Source organism: Arvicola amphibius, chromosome 18 (genome assembly GCF_903992535.2).
Source record: "Arvicola amphibius chromosome 18, mArvAmp1.2, whole genome shotgun sequence".
NCBI classification, from domain to species: Eukaryota; Metazoa; Chordata; class Mammalia; order Rodentia; family Cricetidae; genus Arvicola; species Arvicola amphibius.
Window position 1 is genome coordinate 21964234 of NC_052064.1, and position 14599 is coordinate 21978832.

General features: G+C 44.3%; 1 protein-coding gene across 1 annotated transcript; it reads left to right on the top strand.

Annotated features, from left to right (window-relative positions):
• Positions 1–5845: 5845 nt before the first annotated feature.
• LOC119803813 (protein-lysine methyltransferase METTL21C) lies at positions 5846–12640 on the top strand. The gene is made up of 4 exons (XM_038315242.1): positions 5846–5927; positions 8248–8399; positions 11676–11793; positions 12246–12640. The coding sequence occupies exons 1-4, from the start codon at positions 5846–5848 to the stop codon at positions 12638–12640; spliced, it is 747 nt and encodes a 248-aa protein (XP_038171170.1).
• The last annotated feature ends 1959 nt before the right edge of the window (positions 12641–14599 follow it).

Below are 14599 nucleotides of genomic sequence, written 5' to 3' on the forward strand. Positions count from 1 at the left end.
GCCCAGACAAGTTCCCAAGGAAAGCTGCAGCATCTTCTAGCACCTCAGGGTCAATAATAAGTGGACAATATAGTATTTGCTTCATTTTGTAGGGGAAAAAAAAACCTTTGTTAAGTATATGGATGTAAACGATTTGATGAAGATCTTAATTTTATTTTTGTTTTAAAGAACTGTTTCCACCTCCCTTTTTTTTAATTTTTGAAAATGTACAAAATATCTATCACTACTGATAGGAGGTTAATATTTCTGTGTAGAAATGAAAATTGGTTTGTTTTTAGTCTTTAGTGTAGATGTACACATTCCAGCCAATGTATTTGTAACTATTATGTGGCCAATACTTTGTGATATAAATGGACTTTTTCAATGTATACTTTCGCTTTTAAAATGCCTGTCTTGTGCTTTACAATAAATGACATGAAACCTCCTGTGTCGGGGAAAAAAAAAAAAGCTAAATGGCCAATAGCTAGACAGGATTTTCTGAGCAGAGAGAATGCTGGGAAAAGAAGGCAGAGTCTCCAGACAGAAACAGAGGAAGCAGGAAAGCAGTATTAGCAGTACAGAGTAAAGGTAATAGCCACAAGGTAAAGAGTAAGTTAATAGAAGTAGGTTTTACTAAGGTAAAAGAGCTAATTAAAAACAAGCTTAAGTAATTGGCCAAGCTTTCATAATTAATAATAAGTCTCTCTTTCATTTTTTATGAGTTGGTAGCCCAAAGAAAAATATGTCTATACCTGTCCATTGACGTGACAACCAAACTTGCCTCTACACATGGTTTAAGATCCTCTGTGGGTGGGGAGGATGGATTCCTATGAGTACCAGGGGTGACAGTCAGGTTCTGTGAGAAAAACTGAAAATGAAGACATTTGTGCCGATGGTGAGAATCAAGTGACAGAGCCCGGTGGCCCTGGGTAAGCTGTCCCCCTTCAGTGCCTCCAGATGTGGCCTACTTTCCATTTGGTTGGACTTCCCAGGAACAGTTGTTCTGAGCCTCGCTTATTAGAAAGTTCTTTCCTACTGAGCCCAAACTCAAGCCTGGGACCTTACCTCATCAGTGCACCCTGCAGAGTCCTAATCCTTAACCATGTGTGTTCCTGCCATCTCCCAGAGAACCCTGCGGACCCCTGGCACACACAACAAAAAACAGCAACTGCACCTGTCAGGAGGTCAGGGATTCTTTGTCTGAGAATTCAAACCTCTGGGCTCCTTTTCAGGCCCCTGAGCAAAGGTTGCCAGGGATTTTAAGGCTTCTAGAAATTTCTGACATAGTTTCCTGTGGTCCTGTGTTTAGGAACCTCTGATCTAAGTCATTTGAGATCCAGGAAACAGTTGTGACTTACTTCTTAAAAGAGCTACAGGGGCTTAAAAAAAAAAAAAAAGATTATTACAAACAAACCCTGAGATAGCAGACATGCTCACATCCAGACTCCTTTTTTTTTTTTTTCAGTTAAAAAAACAAAACAAACGAACAAACCCCAACCCTATCTAAGCAGTTTCAAAAAAGTACGGACAAGAGGGGGCCCGATCTTGACTTGCCCTGTAGTCAGACTGATGAGTAGCTTAAATATCACTATAGAACCTTCATCCAGCAACTGATGGAAAGAGAGGCAGAGACCCACAGCAGAGTACTGGAATGAGCTCTCAAGTGGGAAGAATGAGAATATGAGCAAAGAGGTCAAGACCATGATGGGTTCACCCACTGAAACAATCTACCTGAGCTAATGGGAGCTCACCAACTCCAGCCGGACTGGAAGGAACAAGCATAGGACCAAACTAGTCCCTCTGAATGTGGTTGGCAGTTGCATCACTGAGGCAGACTGAAGGGCCACTGGCAGTGGCACCATGATTTATCCCTACTGCATATACTGGCTTTTTAATAACCTATTCTCTTTGAATGGATACCATGCTCAGCCTGGATATAGCAGGGAGGGCCTTGAACCTTCCCCAAAGCAATGTGCCTTACTCTCTCTGAGGTGGGGTGGGAGAGAATGGGAGAAGGGGAGGGAGTGGGAACTTGGATTGGTATGTATAATGAAAAAAAAGATAGTTTATTTTCTTTTTTCAAAAACAGAGAGAGAGACAGAGACAGAGAGACAGAGAGAGACAGAGAGATCTAGTGTGAGGACATTATATGATAAAAAATACTGCCTAAAGTGTCAAACAATATTAAAATGGGAGGATTGTACTAAATGTTACTTCCAGAAACAATAATAGAACTTGAACTTTTTTGCATCAAATATAACCCAAAGTCAATATCATTGATCAGCTAACCCAACAGTAATAAAAAAAAATAAAATAAAAAGTATGGACGATAATAACACAAAAATAAAATACTAGCTAGATTTATCTTTTCTTGAAGGTGGGATTAAGTATATTGACTTTTCCTCTTTGTCCCCTTATCTTTATGTTGAAGCTTTTAGAATGAGTACATTTTTTAGATAAATTTATTTATTTATTATGTGTACAGTATTTTACCTGCATGCCAGAAGAGGGCACCAGATCTCACTATAGATGGTTGTGAGCCACCATGTGGTTGCTGGGAGTTGAACTCAGGACCTCTGGAAGAGCAGCCAGTGCTCTTAACCTCTGAGCCATCTCTCCAGCCCCATGAATACATTTTATTACTTACACCATATGCACTGCTGTCAGTTTTAAAATTTACAAGCTAGGCAAGGCTTCTACTACTGAGCAACACCTCTAACCCTTTATTTTTTAAACTTTCTTTTAGATTTATTTATTTTGTATACAGTGTTCTGCCTACATGTATGCTTGCACACCAGAAGAAGGCACCAGATCTCATTATAGATGGCTGTGAGCCACCATGTGGTTGCTGGAAGTTGAACTCAGGACCTCTGGAAGAACAGCCAGTGCTCTTAACCTCTGAGCTATCTCTCCAACCCCAAACCCTTTATTTTTATTTTGAAATCAAGTGTCCTAAATTGCTCAGGTTGGCCTCTGACTTTTGATCTTCTTTCCTTCAACCAGATTACAGGTGTGTGACACCACATAATCTATTTTCCAAGGTTTCCTGTATCTTTTAAACCAAATCATGATGATCATGTTGATACTGTTTTCTTAGAGATGAAGGAAACTGGTAGAAGCAAGTGTAAGAAACAAAGGTGTCATCAGAGAACTGGACTCACTGGGAAAAAGAGAACGTTCGACTGATAGAGTTGGGGAAACCGAACACTATGATCCTCAAGCCACAAGAAAGAGGACCCAGCATGCATGAGACCCCAGGACCCCACTGAAAGACCTTGAGTTTAGAGAATGTACCAAGTACAGTAGTGCTGAAGGTGGCAGAGTAATGAGTACTAAGATTGGCTAGAAAAATAAACATTGGCTTTTCTGTGCACCCAAGTTAAATCACTGTTTACTCTGGGTAATTAATTAAGTCCCATCTGCCTGCATCTTTCCTTTTTGTGACCTGGATTCTAATTTAAGAGTTAGTGAGCTTCCTCTCTGAGCAGGGATTTCTTCTTCTCTTATCCATAGATTTTTTTTTCCAGGAGGAATCTTTCTAAAGTTCTATTCCCTCTGTTCCCGCCCCCAAACACTCTATATACAAGTTTCAACCTCGAACTGTCATCCTTTCTTATGGGTAGATGTTCTTTCTTCCCGGAAAACACTTTCGTTTTTTCTGGGCAGTGGCGCCTGTTGTTCTTGGAATCCAGGCTCAGAATTTTGGGCAGCCCTGCAGCAGGGCCGGAGTGCCTTTTGAACCACAAGGAGTATTTGCAGGACTTTGTGAAATCCCAACCCCGCAAGCTAAACTTTTTTTTTTTCATTACATTTCTTTCAGGTTAGCTACAAAGTACTGAGTTTCATTATGGAATTTCCATACATGTGTGCCCTGCTTTTTTCCCATTCATTCCTTCCTCCTCTGACCTCCTGTTTCTTTCTAGACCTGAAACAGAAGTCTCCATTTCACCCTGCCCTCAGCAACAGGACACCACAGAGCTAGTCTGTCTTCAGACATTATGGATCTTTGGGGGACATTCCATTTCATGTTGCAAGGGCTCTAAGTGTGCTGGATGGGGCAGGAGAGAAAGGGGGGGGTGTCTGGAAATGTGTCTGTGAATTCTCTGGGTAATGATACTATAAATAACTTGAACTCCCACTGGTTGGCTTTTGGTATAAAGAGCTCATCATTTCAAGTGCAGTCCTAATAAAAACCACTAGAGATTGGAGACCACAAGAGCTGAGATCTTTGGTGCATAAGGTAAAGGCATGTTTAAACTGACAGTTTGAAAAGGTTTTGAGGGTTTTGAAGGTACTAACTAGGAATGGCTTTAAGAGAGATAAAATTCGTTAATAATAAATACTAATCTGTCAAACTAATCTCAGACTCAAAGTAGATATAGTAGTTGTGCAAGATTTTTTTTTAACTCACAGCTCTCTTTGGGGAAAATAAATAATTTTTCATGTTCTCCCTTCCATGCATGGGAAATAAAGAAGTGTCTCAGATTGCATGTGTGGCATCCCATGTGGCAGACAGGTACTTTGTTCCAGGGCTATACTGCGTGCCCATTCCATAGCCTGGAGGTGGTAACAGCAGTGGGGACTGCATGGGTGAGAGGCTTTGCGGGAGTACAGCTCTCAGTGTTCCAACCCTGTGTGGTAGGTGTCACAGTTACCTGCACAATAGGGCCAGCCTTCTAACACGGGCTTCTCGCTACACCGAGGACCCTTTGGAACCCTCACAATCACCAGTCTGCTGCTTTTTAAAGGGGAAACCATCCACTCCCTGAAGTCACTGCAAAGCTGAAAAATTCATAGTGAAGACAAGTAGGTGTCTGCAAGGGCAAGGATGCTCCTGAGAGGCACAAGGGTGGAACAGTCCTGGCTAGCTTGTAAAACTTGAGAACTGAGGCAATTACTTAATGACTTGGCGCTAGAGCGGATGAAAATGACCCGTCACACCTGCCCGCTGCTGTCTAGTTTCTTAGACACTCCCTTTACTAGGGATGCCAGGGACATGCAGCCACGCCACAAACCCATGATCTCATTCATTTAAAATCCTCTTGCATAGAGGCTCCAGGCTCATAGAACCTCTTCAGATGTATAATCTGTATAGACTGGCGTATATGTATATGTATACACACACACACACACACACACACATTCTGTATAGCTGCTCGATCATGGGCTAGAAGGGTTAAATGGAAGCGAGTTCAGTGGTGGTACCTGGTTACCACCTCCAGTGGCTGCAATAGCAGGATGGGGAAGCTCTCGAGCACGGCAGTAAACTCGGGATAGTAAACGCAGACAATGAAAATCACAAAGGCTTGTCGGGAAACGATTACAATGTGGACTTAACATACACTAAGCACTGTGTGTAACTGAGGGTATTAAAGAGCTGCCAAGCACTGAAAGTGGGGAGCCAGGTCAGTCTCCTAGCTGTGCAGTGTTTCCCCGCCATGTTCCAACACAGCCACAGAGTCTGATTCAAGCTGGGTTTCTTATCCACGGTTCCATTAACCCACAGTGTCTCCAATGGCACCCAATGTTGGGCAGGCTTTCATCACAAAATTCTGTTCCAAACTTATCTGAAATATTTAAAACTCCAGAACGCAGTGATGAGCTGCACAGCACTGGGTCATGACAAGACGTGGCAGCGTTTCTCCCAGGTGCATCTGCTCTGGTTTTTATTTCTTCATGAGCATAGGTGCCTCCTCTCCCTCCACAACACTAGCTCCATGGGTGGCCACCTTTTTCTCCCTGAGGAACCAAGCTGAATAGCAGAGGCTCTTCTCCACTAAGCAGATGCTAAGGCGAGAAGCTCTGCCTTCCTGGACCCTGCAAGGCTGAGTTTGAAGTGTCTCTTCCCTCTCTGAAGGTTCTGGCGATGGACCAGTGTCTCCGCACAGGACAACAGCCCTTGTGTCTGGGGACTCCACAGGAGGATGGCTTTGCAGGACCCTCAGTAGGTAAGCCTTTATAGCATTTCGTGGCCACAAGAATTTGCATTTTCTCTATATTCTAGGATCCTTTAAACTATAATAGGGAGTAGCAGAAGAGTATCTTTACGCAAAGTTTCTATTTTTTCATTGTTAACTTATCATTTCCACAATGTTTTATCCTCTGTACAGGTCTGAGAGAATTGTATGTTGGAAGCAAGAGCAGATGAAAATTCAGATTTGTTTTTGCTTTTAACTCAGATGCATTTTTGGCAAATTTCTCCTGTGGTGGATCGTTGTCAAGGGTAGTTTCCCCTTAGAGCTATGTGGAAGTTTAGAATTACATCTGGGCATAGATTCGGAAGCAAATAAACAATAGACATAACTGAGGGTGTCGTGAGTCATTTAAAACTACCATTTAAAGTAGAAAAAAAGTTTCACCTCTGCTAAAAAAAAAAAGGGTGTTATCTTTTCTATATTGTTTTCAAAAACTATAAAAGTCTCTAAAGATCAGATATTTAAAGTGTAATACAGACATTTTTCTCTTTCTAGATCTTCAGGTGGCCTTATATAGAACTATTTATATGCTCATAACTATCTTAACTCCAGTTCTGGAGATTTGATGCCTTCTATGGCCTCTGCAGAAACTGTACCATGCCCTGGGCCCACATGGTACACAGACATATCTGCATACACAAAGGCCAAATACCCGTATACATGAAATAAAGGAATGTAAAAGCTACTTAAATCTCACCTTGAGTCATCTTCCACATGTCACCCGTGCTTTCCGTGTTACTTCCATCTCCTCTGTCGCAGGAACACACACCACCCATGGCGGGTGTATTTATAGAGTCCTTGTCAAGCCCCGTGAATCTGTAGGGATTGGGAGTGAAACATCCCCCATTGTATTCCTTGGCCTCCTGTTTGTCTGAACCAGGTTCAGCAGCAGCTCACAGTCCTGTGTAGGAATCTAGGACCTTCTCGGTCATTCATTAAGACGGGGCTTATCTGTCAGATCCCTGTGAGGGCTGTGGGGCTGCCCCTTTCAAGTCTACGGTGGCCAAGAGGCCCCCCGCCCCAGGACTGTGTTGCTGGCTCTCGATGAGTAGAGTCCTGAAAGCTCAGCTGAAACTCAGCTTTCGGGTCACTGCACTCGTTTCTCTGAGTGGTGGAAATCAGAACTGTCTGCTCGTTAACAACCATGAGATCATCAGAGGAACCAAAGGCTTCCACTGGGTTAATTTATAAATGACTCATTCACCGTCACTGTGGTCAGAACTGTCCCTAATATATCCCACACTAATACCATCATAAAAGAGAACAAATTTCTAGAAAATAAAATGAAACCGCATATAGACACATAATCTATGAGCCCTAGTTTGTTTTTTAACATTCTATGCCACAATCACTATCACCTGAAGTCGCTGTAGGGCCCGCCTCCACTGAGCTCACTTCCTTCCTCTTCCACCTTTAGTGGGTGCTCTGACGGACATCAAATGTTCATTGTTTCCACATCGATTTCCTAGAGCCCAGATTCTACTCCTCTGTCAAAACCTAGTCTTATCTCAGGACACAAAGACAAGGGCCACCCATGTTCCTTCTGCTCCACGGCAGAATCTCTATTCTTGGTGCCGCTTTAGTCCTTGGCCAACAATGACTGGTGAGTCATGAGCTCGGCATCCTCATCCTCCTCCCTGACCTTTTGCCCCACTGCTCTTCCTTAACCTCTGGAAAGCCCGTGAAGATTTATGATCACATGGTACCAGACCCGTCAGGTGCTCTCTTCCTCATTTTATATGACACTTGAGAACTGCGTTCATGGTCCACGGGGCTGAAGGAGTATTTAAAGCAGTTGTAACTTAATATCTGGAATTCAGCTAACAGCCTCCCTAGGCTTGGAGAACCGATTCAACTGTGGGTACCCTGGTCCTTTTGAGGGGCAGTTGTGGATTTAAGAGAACATGCTTCTGCCAACATGTGGGAATACTATCTCACCCCAAGACCTAAAAATAGCCAGATGTTTTATCTAGCTCCTCCAAGTTCAGAAAGCTCACTCAGGCTACTTTGCATATAACCAGATAACACTGGTTTCTTTGGGTGGCAAAAGACAGTGGAACAGGTCTTTCTTCTGTTTTCTCCTAATGAAAGATCTCCCTAGGAGATGCCTCCTCAGGGACATTCTTTGTCATTTTGCCATATTATTAGTGTCACATGTGAATTCCAGTCCCCACCACCCCATGTAATTCAGTTTTGTGTTCTATACACAGTCAACAGCTATTGACAGTGGCCCTCCAGAGAAAGTTTCGTCTGTTTTTATCATACTGATCCATCTGATTTTTCTGCTTCACAGAGTCTGACAAGACAGAGTCATCTCTTCGTAGTATCCAGAAATTTGTTCCTACAGACTATGCCAGCTACACACAAGAGCATTATTGGTTTGCAGGCAAGAAGATCATCATCCAAGAATCCATTGAGAGCTACGGCACGGTGGTGTGGCCAGGGGTGAGAACCGCTACATCTGTTTGTGGTCAGGCTTTCTGGAGATGAAATGTTTCATACATCTGTGTTGTCCAGGACAACTGGCCATGTGCCTTCTCACCTCTGTGCTTTTCCGATTGATGACCAACAGCCTGGTCCCTCAGGGGATTGGGTTGTGTTTGGGCTCTGCAGACATTTCTTCCAGCAGTGCTGTCTTTGAAACAAAATCCTCCTCTCCCTTTCCTGTATCTTCCTCCTCTTGCTCCCTGCCCATCCTTTCCCTTCCTTCTTCTCATCATGACAGACATGTGCACCGTCACTGAGCAACACCCCCATCCCTAAACAATATTTACCGAACTATTTCAGGAGACGTTAAGTAGACCACAGTGGAAATGGGAAGTAACACTCATACAACTATTACGTGAAAAAAAAGTTAAGAATCTTTAGTTTAGAATTGGCAATAGGCATCTTTGGGGTTCCCTCATTCTCAGTCATTAATTAATCCCAGACTTATTTCACAAGACAGATTGCAGAGACTTCAGAGGAAACACTCAGCAGCCAGTTCCCTACCTCTCACCTCCCATGCTTGTGAGGACAGTAGCGAAACAGACGGAAGCCCATTATCTTCAGGTTGGGTGGTCATGGGCAGACATTTGTCCATTTTCCTTTGGTTTCCTTATTTCAAATGTGAACTAACGGTAACAAGGAGTTGCTGACATGCTTGTTCTGATTAATGAGGCACTACACCTAGGCCCCTATTAGCTCTAGTTATTGATACATTATTCCTACCTCACAGCTGAGAATCCAAGGGCTCAGTAAGGTCATAGGCTGTATAAACCCCTTAACTCTGGGGTGCTCTGGGGTCTAGTATTACCAATCTTCCCAATGCAAGCCTGTCCAGAAAGTTAGAAAGGGTCTACAGCAGAATTTTTCAGACTTTGGAGTTATACTGAGATCTTACTGAGATGCATATTTTGATTGAAGACTGGCTCAGGGAAGGAGGAAGGTTGTGACTATTAATTCCTAAGAGCTGTCTAAGAATACACATGATATGGTAAGGGGCTCTAAGCTGGAAAGCCATGATGGTGGCTCTGTGGAGCACTGAGCAGTCATCAAGAGGGTCCTATTTAGAGGACTCTGCAGGTGGTCCTGGAGATTGGGAGTAAGTGGGAGGAGGTAGGTCTCTTCTGGGGGCTCTTTTGCTATTTTTACATGGGTATGACTTCATGCCAGCAAAGGTCTTCTCCCTGACCCAAAGTTTGAATCCTTTCCTATTACATCACACAAGCAGGTAACTATGTGATGGTAAACACTGAGAAAGGAAAGGCCTCAGCCTGTCGTGCACCAAACTGGCCTCTCTTGGAATCTCCAAGTGGGAAAATGGCACTTCCTGTGTGATTTACGGTGCAGCTGTCCATGAAAAGAGGTTACTTCAGAGTTTGCTTGGAGGGATAGAATTGGGGGTTTGAAATGTCAAAAGGATACTTACTGGAGGGCAGAGTGTCCTCAGAGGGAGGCTGGCCTCGGCCATCTTCACAGAATCACACAGAATATGTTTTCTGGGCCACTCTAGGTAATACTCAGTATTGAAGAACTTCTTGCCAACCAAAGCCCCCTTCCTCGCCTTGCTGCTCTCTGGCATCTACGACTCTCACCTGGCAGACCACTTGCATCTTTCTTCAGCTGGTGCACCTCTCCCCACAGGAGGAAGGCTGTACTGAGTTCCCAGCGGTCTCTAGTCTGCCCTGTACCACTTGTATGACTCGAGTATCCCATGTAAACCACAGTATTTTGTAACTGGTTTACAGGCCTTATCCCCTGCCACCAGTGTGCCTTGGAAGCATAGATAACTGCTATCCTTGCACAGGATGCAATGGGGAGAATAGGGTCACTGTGCTATTCACCTTATGAACTGCAGTGATGAAAGCGGGTGTTCGGGAATTCCCTAGCCAATAATCTGCCTAGCCCAGATAGAAAGCAGAGTGCAAACTATTGAACTCAACTGCTTTGCATCTGCAAGCTCCACTTTCACACTCTGCAATCCTGGCCTGTGTACGCATGGGTCTCTCTCTCTCTCTCCTCTCTCCCTCTCCCTCTCCCTCTCCCTCTCCCTCTCTCTCTCTCTCTCTCTCTCTCTGGTTTTTTGAGACAGGGTTTCCCTGTAGTTTCTAGAGCCTGTCCTGGAACTAGCTCTTGTAGACCACACTGGCCTCGAACTCAGAGATCCACCTGCCTCTGCCTCCCGAGTGCTGGGATTAGAGGCGTGCGGCACCACCGCCCGGCGGTTTGTTACCCTCTTGCACATACTTCTCTTTCCCAGGGCATTGCTAGCTGGCATTCCATTCACACATATGGGGGGGGGGTTCTGGCTGTCCTGGGGCTCACTATATAGGCCTTAAATTCACAGGGATCCTCTTGCCTCTGCCTCCTAAGTGTTGGGAACAAAGGTGTGCGCTACCATGCCCAGCTGATGCAAATAACACTTCTTTGGTGAATCAATGAGCTATCTCACTATAGAAAAACTTGGGGAAGTAGAAACAAAGAATAAATGAACAATGGAAAGGACACTTGACGTCATTCACAGAAATCAATTTGCTCTCATTGTAGTCCAGACTGGCATCACCAGGACTCACCTAGACATGCAGACCCCGACCCACGGAAGCTACAGATCTGCGTCTTTAACCAGCTACTCTAAACACATGAAGAAGTACTATTCTGACCATGTTTATCAGCTAAGAGGAGAAAGGGGGGGGGGGACTCCAAATTGGCCAGCTGTCCAATGTCACAGTCCTTATTAATCCGAATTTTAATGAAAGGACTGGGGGAAAGATGCTCAAATTTATTTAATTTACCTTAGAGCACTTAGAGACCCAACATGACAAAGCTGGCAGGAACTGCTATTTTTCAGTACACGTTTCCCATTTATTCTAAGAGTGGAACTAACTTTCTCTTCCTTTTCCTTCTTTCTCCTTCGAGATCAGTCAGGTCTGACACAGACAACAAGACTAATCTGTTTCTCCAGTTCCTTAGCTAGAACTATAATATCCATTCATTTTCTCTTTCTTTTTGGATGTAGGAAAGAGACAGAATCATACAGTAGCTTGGGCTGGCTCAAGTTCCCCAGTGTTGTGCTTACAGATCTGAGCCTCAGTATCTGGCTAGTTTGGTTCTTAGAGAACACTTACTAAGCTGAAAATATTTGGACTTACACCATAACGTTCAACTACAAGTGTACAGTGGTCTGCTCCTGGCTTCTAATGATCCAATTCCCAAACGGAAATTGTTGTTAATGTCTTTTAGGCTACAGTTTTGTGCCAGTATTTGGAAGACCATACTGAAGAACTAAATCTCCAAGATGCTAAAATCCTTGAAATCGGGGCTGGACCAGGACTTGTTTCCATTGTGTCCAGTCTTTTAGGTAGGTTTCTTCTTGTTCCCATCTCAAAGACATCTCTTCTGTGACAATGCTGGTTTCTTACTGCTGACAGGGTGTGACTTGGCTTCAGTTTCATTGAGTCATCCCCGAATGTCACATGACAGGCATCATTAGTTATTCAGAGATACCGGCCTTGGAGAAGCTAGTCAGCTACTTCAATTCATTCAGTTTTCAGACAAGGAAGTTGAGAGTCCAAAGGTATGGAACCAAATCCCTTTGACATTCGTGAGTGGGGGTGGAGGTTCAAATTGGGGTGCTATTGACATCAAATGTGGTGCACAGAGAACACAGGTCAGGAATACAGGAGAAAATTGTCCAGCTTAAATAACAACAGCTTGCTCAGCCTATACCAAGGCATGGTTTAGAGATGCAGTGCTCATTGTCTGACTTCTAGTAAAGGAAATTGGGGCTGCATTACCATCTCTTTCTCTTAGGAGCTCAAGTCACGGCGACAGACCTGCCTGAGGTCCTAGGAAATCTTCAATACAATCTTTTAAAAAACACACTGGAACGCACAGCTCATCTACCTGAAGTGAAGGAGCTGGTATGGGGGGAAGACCTGGACCAGAAATTCCCTAAGTCCGACTTTTATTACGATTACGTCCTGGCCTCTGATGTGGTCTACCACCACTACTTTCTCGATAAGCTCCTGGCTACCATGGTGCACCTTTCCCAGCCAGGCACTGTGGTGCTCTGGGCAAACAAATTCAGATTCAGCACTGACTATGACTTTTTAGACAAGTTCAAGGAAGTTTTTGATACCACTCTCATGGCTGAACATTCGGAGTCATCGGTGAAACTTTTTAAAGGGATACTAAAATGGGGCTGATATGTAAAGGGCCTTTCAAAGTACCAGTGTCTTGTGAGCTCTCAGAAGGCACACTGTACCACACTGGTAGAGCTAGAATAAGTGCAGCTCAATACGACAACTGTCCAAGATGATACAACAACACGGTCAGTCTAAGAATCCACAGAGAGCAACACAGACACATGAAAGCTGTCTTGCTAACTTCCCAAGAACCTTAGTTAAGTGCCGAATATATTTTACACAAAGAAGTTAATGAACAAGTGGGCTCTTCCTACTTGTTTCTACTATACTGCCTGGACTTTATATGTGCCAATATGCGTTTGTCAAAATTACTGACATGCAACTTAACAGGGTCTGTGTAGCCCAGGGCGACTCTGAAATAGATACACACCGGCCTTAGTCTCCTGATTGCAGGTCTGTGCCACCGTGGTCGGCATACTGCGGCGAGACATGTAGATGGGCTGATTGCAGGTCTGTGCCACCGTGGTCGGCATGCTGCGGCGAGGACATGTAGATGGGCTGTAGCAGAGAGATGGTAACACTGACGAGCGCTGGCGATGCAGTCATGGGGACTGGAGTACGGGTCTCAGCGCCCATATAACAGGCTGCTGTTCAGCAAACAACTCTTTACAGCGCTAAGGGATCTGATGCCCTCTTCTGGACTCTAAGCACCACAGGTGCACACACTGACACATACCTGTGCACACCCAGACACACATGTATCTAAATGAAAATTGCTCTACAGAACTTATAATTACTTTGCCTCAACTACATGTAAAATTTCCCATTAGACTTCTATATTGCCTGTTTATCCCCCACAAATTTCTTATTAAACTTCTTACAACATCAGAAAAGAATGCAATTACTTGTTCTCATAAGACATCATAAAAATGAAATACTAAGTACCACAAGGCTGGGGGTATCAGTCAGTAATGTGCTTGCCACGTTAAGTGTGAAGATCTGGATTCAATCCTTCAGAACCATATAAAAAGCCGGGCACAAGCGGTATACTCCTGCAATCCCAGTGATGGAAGATACAGGAAGATCCCTGGTGCTTGCTGGACAGCAAGTCTTATCCTATAAGGTAGACAGTGATGGAGGAAGACACCCAGTGTTCACCTCTGGCTCCCACACAAATGTGCACATGGATGAACATGTGCACTTGCCCCGTACACTGAAGTTTTTCTTTTGAGAAAGGAAAAACAAAATTCTGACAACCATTATCACACACACATATACACAATTATGTGTGAATACTAACAGTCCTTCCTTACTATTTATTATAAAAAGATGAAGAGTTAAGAAAGGTGAGGCAGGGATCAGAACACCGTGTCCTCCAGACGACTTCTTGCTGACCTGGTGTTGGGGGACCTGGGAAGGCTGGGGTGCCGGACCGTCCTGGAGCACCTGGCTGTTTCACTTCACTGCCCAGGCTCTGTGGAACTCTCAGGGGCCGCCTGGACCTGGCAAAATGCTGTTCAAGGTAGATGCAAACCAACCCCGGAGGACTTACGGCACCCGAGCATTTCCCATCACTACAACCCCGCTCTGCGCCCAACAGTTGATAGCACGGCAGCAGAAACTGATTAGGTATGGTCAGTGGGTCTCCCAAAGCATCGCAATAGGAGCAAGGATGTATTAACGATGACACAGTTCCCATGAATGAGGCAGAGAAGACCCAAGGGTCTGCAATTCCTAGCGTCCTAGGAATTCAGAGAGGGTTGATTCTGAGACCACACGGGCTGCTTTATCAAACTGATGGAGCAGGGGCCAAGGACTCTGAGGTTGAGACACAGTCACCTTCTACCAGGAGTTCAAGAAAAGCCCAGAAGGCGAGGAGAGGACAAAATTTGGAAGAGGCTTCACCAAAGAAGCACCGCATGTCTAATAAGCGTATTATTTATTGTGGGAATGCAGATTAAAACCACAAAGAGATAACACAACCCCTACCCAGTTTAAAAGTAACAGAGAAGGATGAAA

What these genes read in the sequence shown, in the direction of transcription:
- LOC119803813 (XM_038315242.1), top strand. Translation starts at nt 5,846, where the DNA reads ATGGACCAGTGTCTCCGCACAGGACAACAGCCCTTGTGTCTGGGGACT. An exon ending in CTTTGCAGGACCCTCAGTAG is followed by an intron (nt 5,928 to 8,247) that starts GTAAGCCTTTAT and finishes TCTGCTTCACAG; the next exon opens with AGTCTGACAAGACAGAGTCA. An exon ending in GCACGGTGGTGTGGCCAGGG is followed by an intron (nt 8,400 to 11,675) that starts GTGAGAACCGCT and finishes AATGTCTTTTAG; the next exon opens with GCTACAGTTTTGTGCCAGTA.